This window comes from Clupea harengus, chromosome 14 (genome assembly GCF_900700415.2).
Source record: "Clupea harengus chromosome 14, Ch_v2.0.2, whole genome shotgun sequence".
Taxonomy (NCBI): Eukaryota; Metazoa; Chordata; class Actinopteri; order Clupeiformes; family Clupeidae; genus Clupea; species Clupea harengus.
Genome location: NC_045165.1, coordinates 23,885,118 through 23,912,040, shown reverse-complemented (window position 1 = coordinate 23,912,040; position 26,923 = coordinate 23,885,118). Strand labels below are relative to the sequence as shown.

Here is a 26,923-nt window from a genome sequence, read left to right as displayed (position 1 = left end):
TTAATTGAGCCAATGTTTTATTGCTAGGCAACCAACCATAGACTCTATGGTATTGGCATACTGGCCCTGGTGTATTTGATATGTAAGATGGGCACTATTTATAAACACATTGATTTGTTGCATATTCATACTTATTTTACTTGTATTTTAGAGATCAAAAAACCCCATCCCTTCCCATCCCATCTTGTGAATGCAACACATAACATATAGGTTATATGGTACCGGTTTCACCACCTAGAGAGATTATTCCTGAATGTCTAAGGCAATGCTGCTTAAATGCCATTTCAAACAACACATCTGGGCAGACATTATGACTCATACAGATTGTGTGGTAGAGAAAGATGCCATGCTCAGCAACAACAGGGTGAATAGCACTGAAGAGCCAAGTGGAACACTATATTCTCCCATGATGCTCCCCAGAGGTAGGCTGGACCACAGTATAAGTGTATTAGACCACAAGTGTGGCTCAGATACAGGGTGTTGATTCAAGTGGCATCTATTAGTAGCAATAGAATGTAGTATTCATAATAATGTTTTTATAAGTGTATAATTACCTATAGTTACTTATACCTATGTATAAGTAACTATGACTCATTGTTTGTGTTAGCTTAGAATGAGCCCTTCGTATCTACAAAGGGAGCAGGTCCTCATCCATGGAGTCAGCCATGTTTGTACAGTAGCCCAGAACAAAGTTATGACATTATGGTAGGTACACGCTTGTAAAGAAAAGGCTATTCAACTGGTTGCATTTCAGCAACCTAACCACTAGATGCCACTAAAAAAAAAACTACACACGTTAGAATTAAAAAGATAAGAATAAGTGAAACACATTGTAAAACTGAGACACAGATGTTAAAAGAGCAAAGAAAGGAAGGCTGACAAGATTGGTCATATTTATTAGAGAGGAAAGAGAAAGCCTGAAGGGCACAAGAGACCCGAGCTGGGGAGACCAGATCATAATAGGTCACCGTGGCAGCTTGTGAACATGGCACACGTCTCAGGGCCCGTCCCTGTAGTGTGAAAAGGACACACGCTGGCATTTACCTCTCGCTGCCGCACTCCGCCCGCTGGAGATAACGCCTCCGTCGCCATGGTGCATGCACGCGCCGCTTCCTGGTGGAAGGCCCGGTTTGTGATTGGGTGGAACCCGACGAAAGTGGGAACAGCTGCCATGGGATGATGGATCACCCGTTTGTTATTAGTCATTTTTGCACTGCGCATCTCAGACGCTCGAGTTCAGCACTGCAGCCTGACATCTGGCAGGAAATGAATGGAGGAGGATGGGAGGGGCTCTTTGGAAGAGGGTGTTTTGTGAAGGTCTGATGATGCACAGGTGTTTGTTTTCCACTGTGCATATGTTAGCTGAGTGTATGCATGCATGGTGTGATGGGACAAAATGATCTAAATTACTGAAGAAAAGTGTAAGAATAATAAAAATATTAGTGCTGTCAAACGATTAAAATATTTAATCGCGATTAATCGCATTTATGTCATAGTTAACTCAAAATTAATCGCGATTAATCGCAAATTTTTATCTATTCTAAATGTCCCTTCGTTTATTTATTTTTTCCATCATTTTATTTTTACTTTATTGCCCTTATCAACATGGAAAAGTTGATTGGCTTGCTTTATGCAATTTTTTTATTTTATTGAAAACCAATATTACCAAACAGGGCGGTACAAAATAAAATTATAAAGTGCACATTTCAGGTAAACAAGGACTCGGCATATAGTGCAGTTAACCCATGGCCTAATATTAGTTAAAATGGGTTTGCGTTAACGCCGTTAATAACGCGTTAAACTGACAGCACTAAAAAATATATATATTTTGTCCAACTGCTCCTTAAATAATGCATGTGCATTTACATTACATTTACATTTAGTCATTTAGCAGACGCTTTTGTCCAAAGCGACGTACAAGGGAGAGAATATTCAAGCTACGAGCAATAGAACCTGGTGTAACAATAAATAAATACTACTTTACATTAGAAATATAACAAAATTAAATAAAAAGAAAGAAAGAGTGCAGAAGTGTAACTGCTGTAATTGCAAGTTACGCACTAGTCGAAGTGCCAGTTAGGACGGGAAGTGCTCTCTGAAGAGTTGGGTCTTCAAAAGCTTCTTAAAGGTAGAGAGGGATGCCCCTGCTCTGGTAGTGCTGGGCAGCTCATTCCACCAACGTGGAACTACAAATGAGAATAGTCTGGACTGCCGTGCTGCCGTGCTTTCTTTGCTTTACTTCCCTTCATCTATACACAAGTAAAATGAATGAAAAAGGATTAAAAGAAGCTGCAAAGTTTTGATAGATTTTTTTTTTTAACATTTAAACTGCTTTAATTTCACAGTGTTAGTGGCACAGTAGATACATGTAAGTACTTTTTTTCTCCTCAGGGAAAAAAAAACCAAAACAATATTTTAGTCATTGAACAAGACCATCCACACATGCCAATGTACAAGGTTACAACTTATGAACAAGTCAGAATCTTTCCCATTTATAAGGAAAATACAAATAAATGGGATATTTTTCTTGAATTCTTTTGTATAAAAAAAAGAATAAATCAGAAAACATAAAGGCAATCTAGAGAAGTATGAAAGGCAAAAGGAGGACTGCGCTGCCAAAACTTTACATGGTAAAATGAGATATGTCTTTAAGCACTTGTCACAATGATCGCTTGAGAACTGTGATGGCAATCACAACCCTCAAGACCGCACTGGAGAGGAAGGACGAACAGAATATGGACCGTAACACTTTTTTACAGCATGACTCCAAAATACAAGAAAAAGATAAGATAGCCCAAAAGACCAAACAAAGCCGTGGGCAAAGACGGAATAAAAATGAATAAAAAGCTTTCAAGCATTACAAATCTTTTTTTCTTTGTGCAATTTCATTTGTTTTTATCCGTTACTGAAATGTTTTTTGGCCTTTTTTTGCTACATGTTGTTACATCTTGGAGCACATTAGTCAAGCAGAAGCATGCTTCTGGAGAATTGTGCTGCGCTGTTAGAACACCACTAACCTTAGGGTGTAGCATACCTCAATAATACAGTCATATACCCAAACATTCCCACCCCACCCTGAAATAACAAAAGAAAAAAACAAAACACGTTTAAATTTTTCTTTCCATTAAGTGAATCTCAGAAATGTGACATCAGTACTAGTTTCTCAAATGAACAGTTCCTCCACAGATGAAGAGTTAAAGAAAGAATATATTTACATACTCAAAGGGAACAGACCCTTTAAAAAACAAAACCTCGTAATAAACCGAGGCGAGAGTCCAAATCGTGTACATACTGTGATGCAGCCTTCTCAGTAAAGCCCCACACATTCTGCTCTTTGTCGTCATCACCGTCAGCTTGGAAACCCGCTTGGCACGATTGTCATACATTGATTGGGTTCAAAATATCCATCTTTAAATAAAAAGATGACAAATCTTTTGATCCAAAACAAAAACAAAAAAAAGGTGAGACTTGATGGGTCAAAATATAGCATCTCCCAACAAACATAAAGAGCATCGTTTAAAGGCTACAGTATGCGTAAAATGCTTAAACGTAAGGCTAATGCATTTGTGTATGTTGGTAAGTGTGTGAGAAGGTGTGAGAAGACTGGTAGAATGGAGAGGAGAAAAATGACTCTCCTCGCTACATGGAGAAAATGACCAGACTGATCCAGACAGATTTGAGGGGAAAAAAAAAAGAAATGTTGAGCGCCATGATTATTCTGAAGTATAGTCCAACATCAGTAGAAAAACAAAAGGACAGGAAACCCAAGGATGGCACGTTCCAGAGCTACAAGTGTCTACACTCAATCTCACTTATTCCCTCTGGACAAACCAGAACTGTGAAAAAAACCCTGCACATAACCGTTTAGGCTGAGCTGCATCACGGTAGACGCACAGAGGAAACCCAGGTGGCTACATGTGTTCTGGCTCCAATGCATGACTCTAGTGATAAAGGACAGTTTGGCTAAGGGCCCTGTCCAAATCACGCTGCAGTCGAGCCACTTTCACATCTCAAGCGGCATGACACAATGGCACAAGGTTGGTCAGTATATTCGTAACTCGGAGATCACTATCTATTGAACCGCACATTATTGAACCACACATTCACGATCATGTGTACTTATAGTGTTGAGAGGAACAAACTTGCATAGATAGGGTACAGGAGCAAAATAAGGGTGTTCTGAAAAGTGAACAGTCTCGTTTTTCAACATTTGGTATCCCTGCCAGATTTAGCAATAAGTTGCCCTTTTGAAATACTCACCCTCCCTTCCCGTTAGCATGTTTGGTTTTCTTGTCTTTTCTTGTCTTGTCTTTTGAAACTACACTATGCAAGTTTGCAACCAGTGGTCAGTTTTACAGGAGTAATATAGGATACAGGTATTTTGGATATAGATACAGCTGGGACAATCTCATGCCACAAACAGAACGATATTGGTTATTCGTCTCTACTGAAACTCCGAACTTGAACAGTGTCAAAAGGAGATGCTAAAGTGTTGTTGGGGAAAGCTGCTCCTCAGCGGGGATGACTGTCGACAGCTCATTGAGGAATCCGGGCAAATCAACTAAACAAACTGAACATTCACAAATTTTCTTCACAACATAATTCAAAGCAGGGTTATTAGACCTTGTTGTTTGTTTGGAGAGAAGAAAGGTATTTTAAGCAAAAGTCAGTAAAGCTTTCCTCGAGCCTTTCCTTATTTCTAAAGTGAGCTCACACAATGAAAGGAACCTCCCTCACATGGGGAGAGGGGACACATGAAAAAAAAGCTTTTTGACATCACAATTTCAATTCACTGTTTACATAAAAAAAAAGAAAAGCCAAACCTTAACAGCTTCTAACTCAACGACAGGACAGATTAAAGCCATCAAACAGAGGTGAGGGCACTCTGTGCTGTACAGGGGAGCGCTCCCGAATCTCCCGCTCACACTCACTCCCTCCGCCCTTAAAGTGACCAAAGACCAAAGTTTCTGTGCAATAGAGAGTGAACACTGGAGTTTTTTTTTAAAAGTTTGTTTGTTTCCTCCTGGCAATGAGAGTGAAGAGCTACATTGGGGAGGTGTGAACAGGTTCTCCCACCCAGGGGGAAATGAAAGGCAGAGTCCTCCGGAGCAGGCGCTCTCCATGCCAAAGCATCAGTGTGAAGAACACAAGAAGTACACAGAAGAGATAATGGTGTGTGTGTGTGTGTGTGAGTACGTGTGTGTGTGTGTGTGTGTGTGTGTGGTAAGGGGGAGGACTCCAGTGCATCCTCCCCCCACTCACATGACAAACCAACCCACCGACCAACCAGCCAACCACCATCCTGGAGCTCTGACCAGGAAGTGGCTCAAAAACAGACACCCAGCCAGGCCAATCCCAGCGGCTCCCGTGGCCGGCCGCCGGAGGGGGGGGGGCCTGTGCTGCCCTGCACCCTAGCAGAGGCCTGGACTGCCCACAGCAGCCCTCTTTTGGTCTGTGCCATCGTCCTCTCCCACTGCGAGACAAACAGGCTCTCAAAGGGCGCAGATTTCACACTGTCTGTCTCTCTCTCTCTCTCTCTGCCCCTCCCTCCTCCACCTGCCCCTGGCGATGAAAACGCTCAAAAGCTGGAGCGCAAGAGTAAACCAAAAGGAGGAACAAACGAGGGGGGTGGTAGTTATACGTGGGACGGGGTCAGGGGTGATTCTGGGGGGCGGCGGCGGCTCTGGGGGTTAGGTGGGCAGCGGGTCGTCGTCGCCTTTGCTGCACTTGCACTTGCAGCACAGCACAAAGGGCGTGGCCAACAGCAGGAAGGGGGACGCCACCAACAGGAGCAGCCCAAACCCAGCGAAGATGCCCACGACCTGACAGGAGGAGAGAGAGAGAGAGAGAGAGAGAGAGAGAGAGAGAGGGAAGGAGAGAGATGTAGATAGATGGTGGGAGGGAGAGAGGGAGAGAAACACAGAGATAATAGTTTGTGAGTAGTTTCCACCATTTCCAATCTTGTCAGGTTGTCATTCTATAGTTGGCTTTCTGCCAAGAGACGCTAAAAATAAAAACCAACACGAACCAAAATACAGAATGTATGTATACACAGCAGCAATAAAAGAGAGACAAGTAACTAGTGCATGACCGTACGCTTAGGCAGATTATGTGCAATACACCATTTAACCACAAGGTGGCATTTGGTCCTAACCATTTGTCCTGTTGGCATGAGGAAGAGAAATGTTTCCTGGTGCAGCTCGGGCCTGGCCAGGAAACACTGTGAATGTTTCATGGGCCTCGAGCCTCTATGTGTATTAGAAACACTGTGAATGTTTCATGGGCCTCGAGCCTCTATGTGTATTAGAAACACTGTGAATGTTTCATGGGCCTCGAGCCTCTATGTGTATTAGAAACACTGTGAATGTTTCATGGGCCTTGAGCCTCTATGTGTATTAGAAACACTGTGAATGTTTCATGGGCCTTGAGCCTCTATGTGTATTAGAAACACCACGGCTCCTTGAGGAGCCGCCTGTCAAGGACACCAAGGTCTGGGATAACCCTCAGGAGAAAAATAGGCCATGAAAGATGAGGCTGAGTGGATGTTGCAATGTACAAACAATCCCCTGGCACTCCCTGCACACAAAAGGCAAGAGAGAGAGAAAGTGGGGCAAGCTGACCTTCCTCCTCCTCCTCCCTTACGCCATCTCTCTCCCTGTTTTGGAGAGTCAGCCATCCTCCATATTTGCCCTCTCTCTCCTACCCTACACCCTGATTTTCGGAGGCCTCCATGGATGGTAAAAAGACTGAGGTCCTCAGGCAAAGAGCCCCGGGGGGGTTTATGATGCTCATGGCCCCCGGGGCCTCGGCCAAAACACATCGTTAGGCATTACTGAAGAGCCCTGTTCAGCCAGACTTCTTTAGGGTCCTCAGGAGGAGAGGAGAGGAGAGGAGAGGAGAGGAGAGGAGCTACGCCCTGCGGCCGCGAGGAGAGAGAGAGAGCGAGAGAGGGAGCGGATAAGAGAGGCTCTGTTGTGCTACTGTGCCAGTGCTCCTGTGACTCACTCGGCCCCACTGAGCAACAGATGTCTGTGTGTGAGCGAGCGAGGAGAGGGAGAGAAGGAAGGCGCTCCTTCCGCTAAAAAGCCTCCGCCGCCAGAAAACTGCTCTCGGAAGCAGGAACAGATGCCAGCCCTTTCTCAGCCTGCTGAATTCATGCTGCAGCCATTTCTTTTCTTTTTATAAAAAGGCAGGGTTAATACATTCTACAAATGTATTGAGAAAAAAAAAAAAAAATCAATGTGTTAAGGCAGATCAACAATCCTTTGAGTGGATGGAGAGAGTGAGGCGTTGCTTACTCACACACCTGGCTCGTCCTTTAACATGTGCAAGACGAAGAAGAAAAAAATTAATAAAAAGAAACCAAATATAGATCGAGGTTGTTTTGGTCCTGTTCAATAGGGCACCATCTCCAGTGCACGTGTCAGTGTTGCTGCATCTGCACAGCCGTGTGTGTGTGTGTGTGTGTGTGTGTGTGTGTGTGTGTGTGTGTGTGTGTGTGTGTGTGTGTGTGTGTGTGTGTGTGTGTGTGGACACATGCTGGCGGTAATGAGAGCTATAGCTGGCGGGGAAGAGGACAATGCGAGCGGAGAGAGAAGGGAGACATGGGCACCCACCTGCGTTCTGTGCCAGATGACCGAGGCCCTGGAGTGGCCTAGTTTGTTGCGACACGGCCCTTTGTCGTAGTGGATCAGCAGGAAGTCGTCCTGTCAAAAACACGGCAGCGGCACGTGGCGTGGCATAAGTACACACACCACAGTAATGTCTCACAAGCCCACAGTACACACACACACACATAGTGGAGTGCTAACCTAGAAATAGGTTTTACTATATTATACAACACGGTATACATTCAATGCGTTCATGAAACAAATCTCTGCAATTTTTTTTCGCCCAAGTCACAACTTCGTGAGTTGAATTTTGGAGTGTATGACGGAGCATATCCAATAGAGTGTACACTTACATCGAGTGACTCCAGGCAGTACCAGCAGAAGGCATGCTTGCAGTTCTTGCACATCATCTGGGCACAGCCCTCGTCTCGCTCGATGTAAACTTTACACTTAGGACAGCGCTTGATCGGAGCGTCATCCTCATCACTCTTGTAGAAGGAGCTGTCAGGCAGGAGTGAGAAAAAGAGAGAGAAAGAGAAAGAGAGAGAGTGATGGAGAGGACAGAGAAAAAAAAAAAAAAGAGAAAAGAAGAGTGGTCAGGACCTCATCAGTTCTCCCTCGACCAGCTGGCTGAATGCTGTGCCCTTGAACACGCTGACTGAAAACACGTAGCATTTAATGAAACAGCGCAGCATGGTGTACTATTGCACACGTAACTTCACCTTGCTCCTCTTGAGGCCAAGCTAACGATGGAGGGATGAAAAGGGGGGGAAAAAAGGTAACAAATGGGGGTGTCTGTTAATGAATAGCAAGCGTAAACCCAATTAGCATCGTGTCATACATCAATGTGTCATTCAGCACGGCACACAAAAGCACCTTGCCGAAAAAACTCTCGAGGACAGTAATAGCCGCTGTGTGTGTGTCTGTGTGTGTGTGTGTGTGTGAGAGCCACGCACTCTGGGCACCTGCCAAACAGTGGTAGGGCTGGGGGTGTTTTTCATGTCCTTGTTCTTTGTCCCCGACAGAACACATCAGTGTTCCTCCAGCCTTCTTTTTGTGTCGTGAATGGGCTGCTTCTTTCTGAGACGCGAGAGCAAGGACAGCTGATCATTCTTTCCTTGAATGAATAGCCGGCCGCTGCGGACGCCGCGGTAGTGAAGGCCAGGGCTCGCACGCCTACATACACGCGGCTGACTCAACCCTACAGCAACACTTGAGTGATTGATGGTGAGCCGTGGAGGTAGAGGGCACTTGTGGCTTGATGTGAAAAGCACACAATAGAGCACTTCTGTGATGACTCGCCGTGGCGACTGAGCTGGCCAACTGGAAGGGACTGCGGGATTTATCAGACCCCAAGATGTACAGAGTTTTGGAAAAAGCTGCAACTGAAAATCATGTTGTTAGCTTCTCTGTTACATGCAGCGCACTAACAAGGAAACCTGTGTGTGTGTTACATGCAGCGCACTAACAAGGAAACCTGTGTGTGTGTTACATGCAGTGCACTAACAAGAAAACCTATGTGTGTTACATGCAGTGCACTAACAAGAAAACCTATGTGTGTTACATGCAGCGCACTAACAAGAAAACCTGTGTGTGTTACATGCAGCGCACTAACAAGAAAACCTATGTGTGTTACATGCAGTGCACTAACAAGAAAACCTATGTGTGTTACATGCAGCGCACTAACAAGAAAACCTATGTGTGTTACATGCAGCGCACTAACAAGAAAACCTATGCTGAATGATGATTGGGTGCTGTGCTGTGCCTCTCTGCAGTCTCCGCTCCGCCTCTGATGTCCCAGCATGACCCCAGACCCCCCTCAGTGTCTGTGCCAATCTGTTTGAACCCATGTGCTCGGCCCACATCAAACACGCATGGGGAGAAACCTGGCTTCAGGGGGGGGGGGGGGGGGGGGGGGGGGGGGGGAGGGGAGGCCGTCTGCTAGGGGTCTGTGAGGATATGCCGCGTGGTTCGATGAACCGTGCAGAGGGGAGCGAGCGAGTTTTCAAAAGCTCAGCTCCTCAAAAGCGCACACACACACACGCACACGCGCACACACACACACACAGACAGACAGACCCCCCCACACACGGAGCATATCCTCAGCAGGCAGTAAAATAACCCTCCTCTTCCAGAATCAGGCCCCAGTCCACTCCAGAATCCCCTCTACTCTGCTTGAGCTCAGCTCGTGCACTAGTGAATTTAGACTTGACTGTGAGTGAATGTAAGGTCATTCCTGAAGTCGCTGAAGAGAAGAGTGCGCTAGAGATGCAACATTACTGCACACCTTCAGCTCAGTGCAGCACCACGCTGGGGTGTGTTGGATATAATGTGTAAAAAGGTCCTTGAGCTCAAACAGGGCTGATGCCAAGTCCCTCTACACTGAGATCGGGAACAATGCGCAGCCGGGAGATCAATGGGGGCCACCGGGCCAGGCGGTTATCAGGGTTACCTGGTCTCCCCGGGCAGGAAGGAGGTGATGGGCAGGTTCTCCTGGCAGGCCTGGTCTGGGTGCCAGCTGGCCTTGCAGGCCGAGCAGAACTCCAGCATGCAGACGGAGCACTGGACCAGCTGGGGCAGCGGCACGTCCGACTCCTTCAGCTGGCACACCGCCTGGCACGTCGAGGACGGGCACCAGGTTCGGCACGGGTCCAGCAGCACCTCTGCGGACAGACAAAACCAGGTGGGGCGGGGGGGTTAAGGAAGAGAACAAGAACACAAGCTCCAGGTCAGCACAGAACTCAAGCATTTGGCTTCTGCTAAAAAGGAAGGTACCAGGTCATGAGACGCAGGCCTGGCGAAGGCCTAATGACAGGCAGATTAATGCAGTGTGCCCTCAGACGACCTCCTCTGCCTTCTTACATATGATGGAGCGGACAGCAACACAGACTCACACTGACACTTCAGTATGGCTATGGAAAACAAACAAAGCCCCTTTCCCCCAGCTTTCCCCTTCCAACTGCTTCAATTCTGCCATTTTGTCTGTTGTCTTCCCCCCCCCCCCCCTCCTAATCAAGATGGCACTTAGTGACTTTCTGGTCTGGCTGACCATGTGGATGGAACAAGCCCAATACCCCAAAGCTCTGGCCTCCCCTTCAATCTCATGTGACAGGCCGAGCAGAATTCAACATGCACTCTAGCCTCCGTGTCTGAGAACATGGGCTGGATTCTGCCTGGCTGCCCAGGGACATCCATGAGATGGATGGCTGCTTTTATCGAGCCTTTGCCTTTCTCAAGGATTTTACTCACTGATGTGAATGCATGCGATGTGGGTGAACGTGTGTGTGTGTGTGTGTGTGTGTGTGTGTGTGTGTGTGTGTGTGTGTGTGTGTGTGTGTGTGTGTGTGTGTGTGTGTGTGTAACAGAGCAGGCCTGAAACACACGCAGTAGAAACAACTGCTTTGGTTACAGGGAAACAAATGTTTGATATTTAAACCGTCAGTAAAATCTCAATATCCACGTAAAAGTATTCCACAACATAAAAATCCTGATCACCATAGTCTCAGACAATGACTTCCTGGTTACTATGGGGATGGGGGAGGCAGTCTTCATCATGACCACCCCTGTGCAACATCAGCAGGACTGTGCACCGACACCATCCAATTAAAAAAAACCTAATCTAATTACAGCAGCGACGGGCTTTCAACTCACTCCGCCTCTTTGATGCTGCTTGGGTGGCTTTCTATTTTAGTCGCTTTGAGGGCATGCTGGGTCAGCCAGCGCTCGCTGAGATTGCGGCTTGGTGCTCACTCGAGCATCATCAGATGAGCCCTTCCTTCTGAAGATATTGATCTAAAGTCTCTATGGTGATTGACACACAGCAGAATACTGAAAAGGTATGCAAGTCTTAAAACAAACAAACAAAAAAAAAGCCATTTGGTTCGGGTGCCTAGATGCATTTTAGTTGGTGGCTTTAGGTTCTCCAACCTAAAGACTAGGGGTGAAAAAAAAAAAAAAAAAAAAAAAAAAAAAAAAAATCGATTCTTCGATTTCTCTCGATTCTCTGTAGAACGATTCTGTCTCGATTCAGAAAAGTTCATAATCGTTTTAAAAATTAGAGATTCCCACCCCTACTAAAAACAGAAATAGAACCCAAATATATACATATCTCTATAGCACAATTACTGCCTCATACTTACCCCTCTCAAACTGCAGCTTCCTGTACTTCTGCATGATCTCTGTAGCAACCATACACTCAATCTGAGAGAGGAGGAGAAACACAAAGAGGAGGTGAGGTGAGGTGAGCAATGAAATGCCTGAGGGATAACTCCATCCCTGACCCAGCAATTACCATTCAAGCAAATGGCATACATTCATGAATATGTATTACATTACTACACAAGAGTCAAAGAAATAAAGTCACAGGCCTTAGGAGATAAAAGAGGAAGTAGAATCGACTGTTCTCCAGAAGGATTGGGGGAGAACAACACTAATGGTGTGCACCAGTCGGCAATTTGTGATTGTATCGACCACACAAGTGTGTGATAGTAAGCTGAACGGGTGGTATAGCACCAATCACCCACATCCGTGCCTGGCACCGAACAGCGACAGCAAGCCGCTGTGCCAATCAGGGCCCGAGGTTGTGAGTCACACTGACCACACGCTGACCTCACGCTAGCCTCTGCTGCCTGAGCGTGCGTTTGCGTGTGTGTGTGTGTGCGTGTGTGCGTGTGTGCGTGAGATTTCCAGCAGCATGTACATCCATGCAGTATAAATACAGCCACTTGTCTGGCTGGGGAGGAGAAGGCCAGATTGACATGTGGTGTGGAGGAGAGCGACAGGCCGCCCTTAATCACACTGTCGTAATGCCTCCTTCACAGGAAATCCCTCCTTAAATACACTTTATTAATCCTACACTCTCCCTTTTGGCTTTCCTGAGTGGCATTGAAGCTCTCCAAACTGTTAAAGGCATCTCAGAGGGACTTAATCTTGCTAATATAATTAAGATCATTGAATCATTAAAATCAGTTGTCAGACACTATTTTGTAGTCCATTTTGTCAGACACGTTGCATTGTATCAATAGCATAATATGTAAATCAGTAAATCAGCATTTGGACATTTGTTAGCATTACACAGAGTATTTGATATTCCCTTAAATCTTAGAGACTACAAACCCTGTGTCTACATGAACATCTGTTCAGTTGTGAAATACTTCAATCAATAACACTGACCACTGAAAGCTGCCATTACAACCCTCCACAACACTGGCCTGGGTTCTTTCCCCTCAAAAACATCTCTCTCAGGCTGAAGGGAAAATTATACATCACATGGTGATGGTGGTGGTGGTGGTGGTGGGGGGGGGGGGTCAAAGTTCAGGCCCAAGGGTGATACAGCTTTCATAGCTTCTAAACACACTGACCTATAGAAGTGAGCATTGACATAATGGCCTAACTTAATATACTACTTTAATGTGCAAACTTACCTCATTCTCCAGCAGATGTCCCCGTTTTGGACAGGCAGAATCTGGACAGCTAATTGCAGTTTCAAGGCCCTCTTTGATCAGGAGTTCCACATACTGCTTCAGGCACTAAGGGGGAAGTTATGAGCAAAATAACATCACCACAAATGTCCCCATATTTCCTTTCACAGAGACCACTTGGGTGTCTTGACCACAGTACAACCATTGTCTTTGTGTTCTTCTCTTTATGCCATAACAAAAGGGGAACCTCCAAGCAGGCATTTGACATTTCATAATATTCCTCTGAAAATGGAAGAGAATAATATAAATGACTAAACTGAACTTGACGGTTCAGTGTGTAGTTTTTAGTGGCCTGTATATACAGTAGAATGTAGTTTTCATTTATGTTTTCAGAAGTGTATAGTTTACCTGTAACTATGAACCGTTGTGTTTTTGTTATTTGTTATTTTGTTGGTTGTCTACATAGGGAGCGGGTCCTCCACGGAGTCCGCCATGTTGCACTGCAATGTTGCATTGCAATGTTTCTACAGTAGCCCAGAACGGACAAACCAAAACACTAGGTTGAGGGCTTTTTGCATTGTTCTGGCATTTGACAAGCGTAGGTACTCGCACACACTTGTAAAGGGAAGGGTATTCAGCTACTTCACCACAAGATGCCACTTAAAACTAGTCACTGGACCTTTAAACCAATATCATTATGATCAATTATGTGCATTGCACAACTACTAAACTAAACCAATACGAGTCACAGCTTTTGTCTGAATCCAAGTTGACAAATAACCATTTAACTATTGTCAATACACAGCAGTAGAAATATGTTTTAAAGAAATGTCTACAGATAGTTTAGAATGATTTCAAAGCCAGACGCCAGACTGCGGAGCCTATTGAAAAGAAATGCTTAGTTCTTCAACAAGCTTCAGACAAACACTTCTGCTAATCTTACAAGACAGACTGCTGACTATCAGCATCGTTTCTGATTGTCATTCTTACTTTAGGGAACTCAACGCTAGACTTGACCATTTAGGTTAACTCTAGAGTACCAGAATGATTTGATTTGATCTGCAACTGCAACTAATTGCAAACAAACAACGTAACTTTGAAAACATTCAAAAATGACAGCAGACATTTCATTTGGAAGAATACTATGTTCATGGTTTTGAGTTTGCTTACATCGGACTAAGTGGATACCTTGTAATGTGACCGAGAGGCACCTTCTGTGAACCGAGGAGGCCAGCTGACTACCATACAGAATTATCTACCACAGACATTACATTACTTTACTTTACATTGCATTGCATTGGCATTACATTCAGAAATTAAATTTAGAAGATTTAGTGGTAATGTTCCAAGTGTATAAACCTGAAACTACAGCTCTGGAAACAGCCTGCAATAGAAACAGCCAAACCTAGTCTGCAAAGTTAGTCAGCCAATCAAAAGCAGGGATGCTCTAATTAGCATGCTAAGTGAGACTAGATTAATCTTCAGACCAAACCAAACCAGACTAAATGGATTTAGGAAATTCTAATTATAAGTAAAAACTAACAGTCTTTATAAGGTAGATGAAACTATTTGCATCAGTGTAATGTGAACTAAATCAAGTAACCCGTAACATGATACATAGACAAACACAGACAAAGCTAGGATTTGGTTTCTGACCAGCACTTGATCATGATGTTCACCAACATCACTAAATCAGTAGTGTGGTGCTATGACCAGAAATGTCATGGTAATGGTAGAATGTGAATCTCTGCTGGTTTTAATTACTGTACATGACAGTCTAAAATATGCATACATCTTTGAATCTACCTTTTAAGAAGGTCCGGTGAAAATGTATTTTGATTCCAATCAACTTATTTTTGTACTTGATTAATACTGACTTGTTTTGTCATACTCTCTGGTTATCATGAGAATGTACTGAATTTCACTGCAGATAAATGCAACGACCGTATCATTACTGCTGCCAACAGGGCAGGTTGCATCAAATCCAAACCGGTTGGCAGGGAATGCATCATGTCTGCAAGCAGCCTGCTGCTGGGAAATGGCAAACAAATAAACAAACAAACACCACTACCTACACAACAGAAATAGTTCATTGCTTGCCTAAGCTGTTTCTTCACTCTGCAATACTTGTCTGTTGATGGCCTACTCTAAGCAATGGTACAACACTGATCACCATGATCAGGTGGTCCTACTGGATCACGTGAGGCTAAAAGTCAGCACAGAATGCTTGCGTGCTGATTATTGCTTTCTCTACAAGAAAAGGGAAGTGTGACCTGAGCGTGACTCTTCCCTTCTGTCAAACAATAAAACTAAACCTATTAAAAAAGAAGAGTGACCTCCACCCTCACAGTACTACTGCATCCATGTGGGGGAGGAGAGGAGAGGAAAAGAGGAAAACAATAAAATAAACAAAAGGCAAATGCCAAATGTGTCATGGTTCATGTCTCTGCGTCACCACACTTGTAACCAACCCACTTTTGTGTTTAAATCAGATACTGGTCAAAGCTTTCCTCATGCTCTCCAACAACTGCAGGGATTAAATTAGTTCAGCTTTCGTTTTTGTCCAGAATCTGCATTAAGTACGACATAATCAGTCTAAAATCACACAAAAGAAACTTAAAAACGACACTGTGCAGGCTTTCACCATTCTGTATGTAGTATGAAGTTGGCCTTTAATAGGTCCTCAAATTTGTTTTTTACTGGTATATGGTCATGTGAAGAACATATTACTATAAGTCTCCCAGGGTCTTCATGAATGTAGTTATGTGCTCAAGGTTGGAAAACCCACAAAAATGTGAAAACACCTTTAACAGCACAATTTCTCCAAATATCACCAAAAACCATTAGTTAGCTACCTTTCGTCAGTACCAGCAGTGCCAGTACAACTCTGTAATGGCTGGTGAAAAGGTGACAACCACTTCATATTGCCAACTATTAGACAAGTACTGTGTGACAGCCCTGAGTATTAGGACCAGCAGTTCTCCCAACCAGAGCTAGCCGACACAGTGTGATCTTGAGCTGCTGATTGAGAGGCAGTCAAATGTGGATGCTAGTCGGGGGTCATAGTTGACTTTTTCGCAAGGTAACCGTGGACCCTGCAATACTCACCAGTGTACAGAACACACATTGGCACTGCGTGATGGTGGTCATCTGCTCCAGGGGGAACTCTCCTAGACAGAGCTTACAGGACACCAGCGGGTCCAGGGCCAAGTCCCAGGTTGGCCGGTAGCGGGCTGTGGTCATCTTGCCAGGTGCAGAGCTGGAGATAATAAAAGAAGTGAAGAAGCAATAAGGTGGAGGAATAAAAGAAGTGTGGTTCACTATGCTTACAGCTTCCACATAAGTGCGTCAACAGACTGAAATTCAATACTGGAAACTCGACCGATTAAGATTAAATTGCCACAAACCATGAGCAACATCAAATGGCTGCAACCTGGTTTAGGCTTCGGCTCAAATTGTTTTTCAACAGTCCTTACAATTTCATGAAGAATTTGTGCTCTCATACAGAATTTCAATGCTCAATTTCACCTAAAATGTTTTGTCTACATTGATGAAACTAGACAAACCAACCAACACAAACACACACACAGAAACGAGGCCACTTTTCATTCACGTGAAGTCGCTGGGCTGATGTCTAAAGGCACCAGCCCAGTGAAGGAGACACATTCAGATTTTCAGATTTTTTTCCCCACTCACGGCCTCTCCCTCTCAACAGGACACAGAGCAGCTTGTGTCTGAAGTGTTTACAGGAAGTGCTCCTGTATAGACAAGTCAATAGTGTCCTAACTCTCAGCTAGCTGCAAGGCAGCAGCAAGGCTAGAGGGGAGGGGGAAACCCACAGGTAGTGTTTATGGAGAAAAGCCCAGAGAAGAACAAGGCGAGCCATGGAGAGGACTTCAGCATGCTACGCAACCTCCCGTCTCCCACACTCCTGCGACATGTCAGAGCCCGTCCTCCTGCCAACCCCACCTCACTAGCACACACACACCCACCATCAGAACAGCTACACTTCCCACCTACACTTAGAGCAGAGCAAGTAACACAGACGAGAGCAGCGTGGCTCAGAGAGCACTCCCTCTGAAAGACGTGTGGACTTGAGCCTGAAGAGCAGCGTGACGCCTCCCTCCGTGAGGAGTGGAGAGGCTCTGATGAGGATGCTCGTGGGATCCCAGCTAATGCACTCTTCAGCTTCATCACCCTGTTCAGTGACTAGCGTGGAGTCTTTGCCAGGCAGTCACACTCGCTGACTCGAGTGGGGGCCGTTGCAAAGAGCTTAAGGATAGAATGGGGACTACGACCCAGGATATTCCCCAGATTTAAAGGTGTGGTTGTGGTGATGCTTTGTTGTCAAAACAACGTTCTCAGAACTGCAACTTTGGGGAAACTCTAAAGCAGGGGTCTTCAACCTTTTTCAGCCCAAGGACCCCTTGGCTGAAAGAGACACTGAGCAGGGACCCACACCCCCGCCGCCCCAAATTTAGGCCTGATATTCATATATTTTATCTGGAACTAAGTGTCAGCCACACACACACACAAACACACTCCCCTACACATGTTTGAACATATTTTTTTTTCTCCCTTACAGTTAGCCATTACTCTGTATTCAATGAGGGGGGGACAAATAATTGAGTAGCTTGAGAAGCTTAAGTATGGATGAAATATCTCATACCTAGTGAGAGGCCTGACGTTTGACAATTCATCACTCATGTCTTTGGCAACAAGATTCTCCCTATGAAGCATTCAGTGCGTCACACATGGCTCTTGCACCGTCTGTGCACATCGCGACACATTTTGGCCAGGGTATACCATGTTCACGGAAAAAATGGTCGTCACTTTGAAAGTCTCTGAACTCTTTTGTACGTCCATGCAGCTGCTTACAGAATATAAATTCCTCCTGCATCTCATTTTGGTAGACAACCACACAAACGCTAAAACAGAGGGTCGTTTGACATGTCTGTGGATTCATCTAATTGTAGTGCAAAATAATCTGCTTTCGGGAGTTTCGCGACTAGTTGTGCCCTCACATCAGCTGCCAATTCATCAATTGAAAGGGGAAAAAAGCAAAGGGATGCTTTTCAGTTTTTTTTCACGTACTCCTCCTTCCCAAACGTCGTTTTTCACATATTACTAGCTGCTGGCAATATTAAACTTTCCGCAATTATGTATGGCGTTTTGGTCTGAGCGACACGTAATGCAACTTGATAAGAGGGTTTTAAAGCTAGCTCGCCAACTGTGGCTGATTGTCTGCTGGCCCTCAAAAGATTTTAAACGGGAAATATTAAATGTTTGTTTCTTTCAAGTGAGCATGGGTTGTCTCTAAGTGTCGTTGCAGCTTTGATGGCTTCATACTTTCGTTTGATAGCACGGGAGAGCAAACCACGCACACTGGTAGTTTGTCGCCATCGGTCTCTCTACAGTTTGCGTTTTTGGGTATTAAGGCATGTTGGCATCCTCTGAAGGTAGATCATCTGAACCGCCATCAGTGCTGTATGACGTGGAGCTTTTGTTCCGAGAAATTACAAAACTTTTAAATTGTATGGTTATGGCAGGTAACGTGTTTTGGCACCAGATAGCTAAATGTAGCTAAAAGTGCATATGTTGCCATGGTAATCAAATGATCGCGTGAAGATTCATGGGTAGCCTATGTATTATTTTATAAACGAATAGAAAGCAATTGTTACGATCTGTTTATGTTTATGTAGCCTATTGGACGTTTTTAATTTTTGGAAGAGGGAAAAATGCTTCAGATGAAATAATTTGGCGGACCCCCTGCAGTACCTCCGCGGACCCCCTGGGGGTCGCGGACCCCCGGTTGAAGACCCCTGCTCTAAAGATTAACTGAAAGGATAGGGTTCTTTAACGTTCTCATGAAATACATGCATCTTAGTACAACTGCAGTACAATATCTTGCAACTGCACCTACAATTGGACTACAATACCTTTACACTCCAAAGTAGGCTACATAGTCCAAATTACTAAAACAAAGAAGGATGCATAAATGAAGAATGCATTGGAACAGTAAACAACATTAGATTTACTATGATTGGATAGTCACCCGCTAAAGTCAAAACTGAGATGTTGCCAGGCCAGTGGCTCATGTCTTCATTTTTCAAGTGATCAGTTAATAATTAATTGTTGACCGATGATGGGTCAGATTTTGCTTAAGAGAATTTGGCCAAATTTCCATCTGCAGTAGACATATTAACAAATCATGGGACTGGACCTCAACTTGACCCGTGAGGGCATCAGATATCCTTCCATTACAGCGCTAAACAGCGTTAGGCCTCTGCATTCCTGTGCTCTATCCTTTAACTCTCTTAATTCAATGCTATCTCTACTTTCCTTAACTCCAGACCACACGTGAAACTCTATAGGCATACTTCTCTGACCGTGCTAATATTTGTTCATACCTGCAGACTCCCTATTTTTCAGCACCGTTCAAAATGTATGAAAATGTATATGCTAGATGTGTGTGAGCTACAGCCGTCACCACAGCTGGAGGATATTATGGTATGCAACCATGCCACTCATAAGATTTTGAGGGCAACTTAGTCACTTTGTACCCTTGAGGACTGTGCATTAGCCTGAACTTATCATATTGATGTAATACTTCAGCACATTATATACAAAGTCTAAAGGTGGACGCGTGTATAAATTCATATGCAGATATTAATGTACAAAGTACCAAATAAATTGGATTAATACAATATTTTCAGTCATAAACAAAGAAAGCAAACATGACATACTCTTCAGGAGGGAGATTAATGCTGTGAACACATGTGGACTGTTCAGTAAAGACATCTTCTTTTCTGAATGTCTTACTGCTAGTGCATAGTCATTTCATTGCTAAGTATTTTTTACTGATAAACCATATTGTGTGATGGCTTAAATTAGCTATATAAGTCATTGACCCAGTGCTCTCGCTAGTGAGAAACAACCAACGTCATGAACTGTTGACGTTCTCCTCCATTTTGCTTCATCTGAACAACAAACCTCTCTTTACACCGGGAATGTAATTATCTGTTAATACATCACAACCCTTAACACTGAAAAACAACCCTTAATAACATTCTTAAAAAAAAAAAAAAAAAATCACCAAGTTAACCTCTAGTCTCAAAGAACTCAAATGTACAAACCTGTGCCACTGAACAGTCCACATTGCTGGTGACATAAAGCGACAGGTCAAGGAAGCCATCAGCTTTCATGTGATCCTCGCCGCACAGCTTTCAGTGGAATTACATAATGCCCCATCAAAGGGATTGCGTAACCTCCATTTCATAATCTACCTAGGCTGTTATATGCTCAATTGGAATGCACACCTACAAGCAACAAGGGCACAGATTAGCCTGCGGTGCCCTTCCCAAACATTCATCTATACATTTTCCCGACCGAGAGCGAGGCTTTCAAAGCACACTAGGGGCTGTGTTTACCCATTCCATTTTTAACACCCGGGAGGTTCTTTCAAGGTTTTAACATAAACAGCACAACACGTGTAATTGCACCGAGCGACACAGAACAAAGCATCTTCCTTTTTTGAAAACATGTTCCCTTACAGAGGGCCGCTGTGCATGTACGAGGAAAAGGTGTCATAAGGCGGTCGGGGGCTGGGGTTTCATGCTGTGGAGATAAAGAGCTGTGCAGCATGGGACTCAGAGAGAGAAGGTGACGATGGCCTTGGCTCCTAAAGAAAAAATAACGAGCCACATCTCCTTATTTCTAACCCAATGTTAGTGGTGGGAGGAATGGTCAATAAGGTTGCAATGAAGCATTGATCAGTACGATTCAAAATGAATGGAAACCAGCAAGAGATTTAATGAGAGGTGCCAGCTTCTCCCCCGTAGGCTTTTACTGCATTTCCGAAAACAAACACAGATTAAAAAAAGTTTTTAAGACAAGAAATCAGTGGCTATATCGTTAGCCTACCCAGTCACTCAATGTACGGCCCATGATGCATCCCACTGGCCCATATAGGCCTTTTTCCAAATCTGGGTGGTCAACTTCATTGTACTTCATAACTCGCAATGTTATTAAAAGCGGGAAATTATTTGTGGATCCGCCCCATTAGAGGGTCATTTGTGGATCCGCCCCGTAATAATTCTTCTTTGGCCCATGCTACATCCTTCCTGCATGTTTCATGGAAATCAGGCTGGTAGTTTCCCATAATCCTGCTGACAAACAGACAAACAAATAAACCGCACCGAAAACATAATCTCCTTGGTGGAGGTAAGCAGTGTCAGGGTAGAGAGATAAAAGGTCCATGAGGCCCCTATTTTTATGCTGCATTATAATGAATTACTGGGTCTGTGAATTTAAAACTGTGGGATGTATAGAGTTGCAGCATGTTTTCTTTTTTTTAAACGGTGTAATGATTTCAAAAACTAAGAGTCTGTCTAAATAAAGCCATACAAAAAAAAAGAGCTGCAATCTGTTTGCCACACAATCAGGACTCCAGCCATTGGCTCCTAAACCAGGAAGTTGCATTGTCACGTCAGGTCAAAATAAAAATAAAAACAAGATTTTCCTTCAAATGTTATCATGTTCTTCAACTTGTAAACACTACACCAGCTATGCTGACAATTTTAGTATTGGGTATGTTTTCTCGAGCTATGCTGATAAGCCCATCCATATACTTTAGAACTCACAATTAACTTTCATTATTTCCTTGGCTGATATCTTTAAAAGGCTAGTGGTTACAACAAAAAAGGAACTTGCCTCTGGCCAGGGAAATAGTAGCCTAGACGCATATTCACTTCTCTCAGGAGTGAAGAAAAATGACATGTGCAGCCTATGTAGTAGTTCATAAACAATGATGCTAGCTGAAAAATGCACTTGTTCATATGTATAAAGTGTCACTATACAGTAAATATACACACACACACACACACACACACACACACACACACACACACACACACACACTAGCAACTGACCGGGAACAAATTGGTCACAAAACAAAAAATTAGGTGCATTGGTCGACCACTTTAGTTGCCATCTGAAGCCCTGTATATGTTCTTTCCAACTGGACATTCATAAATAGCATCCTCACCACATTCCCCCAACTTCTCACTGAAGCAAAGACAATAAATGGTTCCAAAGATTGCACCTCCTAGCAAGTCCCTGTGATGCTACAAAAGAACAAGACCGACCCCCCGTGACCTGAAAAACAGACTATGTTATTTCATGCGGTGTGCTGACAAGTGACCTTTTCAAATTTGATACAGCTCAGCATTTTCAATTGAATGAGTGCTCACAGCACACATAAGGTGGCTAGGGACCTGTTCTAATCCAGGGTGCAAGGTTTCCCAGTCCTATGTGTTAAGCTCTGATGAACACAGCGAGGTCTCTCTCACACAATGCCCCATCCTGCCCCCCCAGCCCCCATGTGTGCCTGGCCTGGCCTCTCTTTCGCAGGTGTCAGTTCTGCTCTTTATCTGACTCGCTCTTTCCAAAAGGTCACTCCTGGCCTCCCGCCAGAAGGATACAGACTCATCACAACTGGCTGCTGCCACGGAAACTCGGGAGTGCAAAATGACCCAGTGCAGCCATCCAGGTTCGGAGCAGACCACTGCTTGTTATAACCGGAAGGCCACTCGGAGAGTGCAGACCTTTGCCAAATTCAATAGTCCACTCGTCAAAAAAAGCCCTCTCGTAATGTTAAAGAAAATGAAAAAAGATCCTTGATCTGGATCTGCTCCAAAATGTAATGGGTTTTTTCTTGGCCATGCTACAGGCCTCCACGTTTAATAAAAAAACCTGGTAGTTTTTGTGTAATCCTGCTGACAGACCAACAAAAGGTAATGAAATCATAACCTAATTGGCACAGGGCACAAGAATACCAGCGATAAGGTGGACATTTTGGCTTTACTACAGAGAAAGGCATCACCTGGAATTGGTGAAAAAGAATATCATCACTTCGGCATTTTAGAGTAGTGCTTGAAAGCCAGTTTTTTTTTTATTAGACATCTTGGCAATAGTCCTTTGAGAGAGAATGGTTTCTAGAGTACCATACCTAGACGCTCTGATTGTTCTACAAAGAACTCTTTCAACTTCCATAAGCCTCATGGCACAGTCAACAAGACCCAGGTGTTTTGTGAACAATCCTGGCTGCCCTGGAAACTACAAACAACCGCTTCTAGCAATAACAATGATTTCACAGATGACACATAATTTGATGGGCTTGCGCATAGCATATTTTTCATTAAACTGCCATGCAGTTGCTGAGCAACCCTTCCACGGCACGGCATGATTGTATGACAGGAAGTGCCACAGAGGATGTTTCTTTAATAAAGTCCCCACGGGGTTCTTATGGCAGCGGTGAACAGCGGCATGTCAGTTTCTTTTTGCTTGAACGTGGACTATGAGGCTGATTTATATATATATATAAAAAAAATAATAATAAAAAAAGAGCCTTTCCATCTCTGTGGGGCAAGTGTTCATACAAACGGACACAGGCTCTTATGTCGCCCATCTCCATCCAGCTGACCCATATTGACGACCCAGAGGGCCTGTAAGGACCTCTACTCACTGGCACTCCCCTCCAAGCTCTCAGGATCCTAGACTTGCTGGCCGCTACAATCACCTTTTGTCCTCCAGCACAGTGGGCATTTTGCCTGGGAATGCATGACGGCGTCGCGTTTCCCGCATTCTGGACTCGCACAGCTTTCTGAAATGCCGTGCCTGCCTGTCTGTCTGTCTGTGTGTGTGTGACTATGAGTGAGGGAGCGTGGAGTGTGCATGAGCGGAACAGTCATGGCCATCGGTGCTGGTGAGACGGGGAGACCCTAGGAGCGGCCCTACCTACCGATCCTTTCCTGTCTGCCTTGTTGGAAGAGGATCTGGTATGGCGCCAACCCTAGCGGGCCTGAGCCTGTGTGCATCCCACTGCAGAGAAGTGTTCGCTGACTCCTCTGGATTATGTGTGTGGAGGAGGGACAGGCAGGGAGGGGCTGGCAGGGGACTCCTGCCTCCGGCTCTATTTGTGTTTCTCAACCCAACATGATCCACTAAAATGCCATCAGCTAAATTAGCATTAGTTTAGCCTTTAGTAAACTAGGGGACTTTTTTGGGAGTCAAATTTCAGTTTCTGTTCGCAGTGTGAACTTAGAGAAAATGAAACCGTTTAAACACAACACTAACACAGAAAATGAAACCGTTTACAGCACCAGACACCAATTTGCATAATCCATATTTAGAGGAAAACGTGTGGTCATGTCCTGCAGAGCAAAGAAACACACGGCACAGACTGTGCTCAGTGCTATTGTCAAGCCCAAAACAAAACATCCACATTTCAGTTTCTGTTCGCAGTGTGAACTTAGTGCCAACACAGAAAACGAAACCGTTTAACAACAGACACCAAATTGCATAGTGCTCAGTGCCATTACCCTAAATTACCCCAAAACAAAAGTCTCTGTTTATCCACATTTCAGATCACTTTGTGCTTTGAAGTCATAAACAAAATGAAAAGTCTTTACATTAAGCATGGTTCATTAGCAATCATTTCCTTACCAGAACATTAATACTACAAGAAGTAAAAAAAAAAAAAAAAAAAAAGAATCACGCTTGCATCACAAAAAACTAATGCCATTTAAAGACACTCCCCTCCCATAAAGCCTTGTGGCACACCACTTGGGTCCAAAAACATTAAGAGGACATGACAGGCAAGCTCCAAGTGGTTATTCCTATTGACATGTGTGGGAAGCAGCATCTCGCGGTTGGCTGTGCAATCTGTTGTCACTCATGATTCTGCGTCTCAACATGATTTTACCTCACCCCGACAGGAAATGATTAAGCAAGACCTATAAAATAAATACTCTCATTACTAATTGCTGAGAACTCTTTGGCACAAAGGATAGGCTAAAATCCAGAGTTTGAGCTATTTTTTTTCTCTTTCAAACACAGATAAGATCCAAAGATTGCCGATTTCAGTTTTTATGCCTTTGTGGTCAGTACAAATGGTCCTCTTAAATTTGAGCAATTGGCTAGTTCACAAAGACATAGCAGTTACTTAGGATTTTTTAGAGCCTTAAAATTATTAAGACCACATCTTCAGAAGACTGACTCTTTGTATGAGAAGAAATTCTGTGTGTGTGCAATACCCTTACTTCAGATTCTCATCTGCAGCTTCAAGTAAACATGTCCAAAGCATTTAGTACTGGACAAAAGACCCTGTTTGCAACCTTCCATGAAGACTTCCCCACTTTCCTCACCAACTTAAAGGGCAATTTACTAGCGAGACACTGCACAGCACTGCTCAGTTAAGAGCATGAACTGGAGTAGCCTTAAACCAGCGAAACATCAGTTTCAGAGGACTGTCATCAATTCAAGAGCGCTATAAGCAAATGTGCTTGATCTGTTGCAACAATAGCCGCTGCTGCTCCCACATTCATTTCACCTGAGAGACTGAAACTAATCTGAATCCCAGCCTTACCTCTTAACCCAGATCGAGCAGCCTGAATGCCAGATCAGCACAGCCGCAGGTGATTTTGCTGAGCTTACTGCCCATGATAACTGTAGCTCCCAAATAATAACACTGAAAGAATTTCCATTCACTCCATGGTTTGTCGGTCAAGGCTTTTAGAGGCTTCCAAATGTCCCCTGGCTCAGCCTGCCTCAGACTACAGATTAGGGCTGAACGATTTGGGAAAATAATCTAATTGCGATTTTTTACCAAAATATTGCGATTGCGATTCGATATGCGATTTTTTTTTTTATCCTCTTTTTTCCCCAACAAAACGTAATGAATGATTTAAATATGACCAACACAATATTAGATACATTTAGCGTAAAATATTCTTTCCCACATTTTAAATTTTTATTTAACTGCTCATTACAGAAACAAGAACAACAAATCGGTGGCTTTGCCACTGTGCATTTAAGTAATTTAAAAAAAGTAATTTTAAGTATAAACACTAGGCATGCACTTTTTAAACACTGTGTGCAAAATGTACCATCTTAAAAAAAAAAAAAAAAAAAAAAAAAAAAAAAATATTAATTTTTTTTTGGGTTTTTTTTTGTGACCACGTTTTTTAATCGCGAACGTTGCGGTTAGAAAATCGCGTTCTATCATATCGCGATTAAATCGCAAATGCAATTAATCGTTCAGCCCTACTACAGATTACATCATCTCCGTTCAACAGGTTCAGCATCCAAGAGTGTTGCGAGCTCCTGTGCCTTCAGAGAGACCAAGCTCACCCAGGCTTGTCAGAGAGACTCTGCATCATTAGCTTTCCATCTCTCTCTTTCTCTCTCGCTTTTGCGATACACCCCTATACAGGTCACTTTTTACAACCTCCCTTTCCCTCTCCATCCCCGTTTCATTCTCAAACTGTGGATCTTCGCTCGCAGTTCTCTCTACACCCATCGAGTTTGACCTCAATTTCACTCTCCATTTTTCATTCAACACTACCGCTCTCTCAACTCCTCTCTCTGGAGTCTACAGTGCTTCAGTCATGAGAGCATTACACAATTGTTCTTTCACAGTCAAGAACAAAACACAGGCCTGATTTTCTCAGTACTTTCAGTGGCTCTGTATTTCCTCAATTGAATGGCGCTTGCACGTAAAATCGATTTTTTCGATGTCTTTTCAAATCAAATATCTTCACAGGAACACTGTCCATGGGTGATGTTTGAAATTCATGATGGGCTAAATCCTTGGATATCTGTAGCACGCAATCTTCCTGCGGGTCGCTGATTAGGACTCAAATTCCCCCTACCACTTTTATGGGGATACATGCTGTAATTTCCTGACTAGTAACCACGGTTTACAAATTGATTTTATAACATTTCTGCAGCTCTGCGGTTAATACTTGGGTGCGGCCGTTCGCCTGATCGTTAGTAACACGCACAGTAAATCTGCCAGGTAAAGCATAAATGTTGAATAAACTGCGGTTAATA

General features: G+C 43.9%; 1 protein-coding gene across 1 annotated transcript in view; it reads right to left on the bottom strand.

The window, feature by feature from the left end:
- Positions 1-2,307: 2,307 nt before the first annotated feature.
- rnf144aa (ring finger protein 144aa) overlaps positions 2,308-26,923 on the bottom strand; it is a 30,692-nt gene continuing 6,076 nt past the window's right edge. The window contains exons 2-8 of the mRNA XM_012823738.3: positions 16,139-16,289; positions 13,034-13,138; positions 11,750-11,810; positions 10,063-10,273; positions 7,964-8,111; positions 7,617-7,706; positions 2,308-5,822 (exon numbers count right to left, since the gene is read on the bottom strand). Coding sequence (XP_012679192.1) covers positions 5,691-5,822; positions 7,617-7,706; positions 7,964-8,111; positions 10,063-10,273; positions 11,750-11,810; positions 13,034-13,138; positions 16,139-16,273 — 882 coding nt within the window. The 5' untranslated portion in view covers positions 16,274-16,289 and the 3' untranslated portion in view covers positions 2,308-5,690. The remainder of the gene's footprint in view (positions 5,823-7,616; positions 7,707-7,963; positions 8,112-10,062; positions 10,274-11,749; positions 11,811-13,033; positions 13,139-16,138; positions 16,290-26,923) is intronic.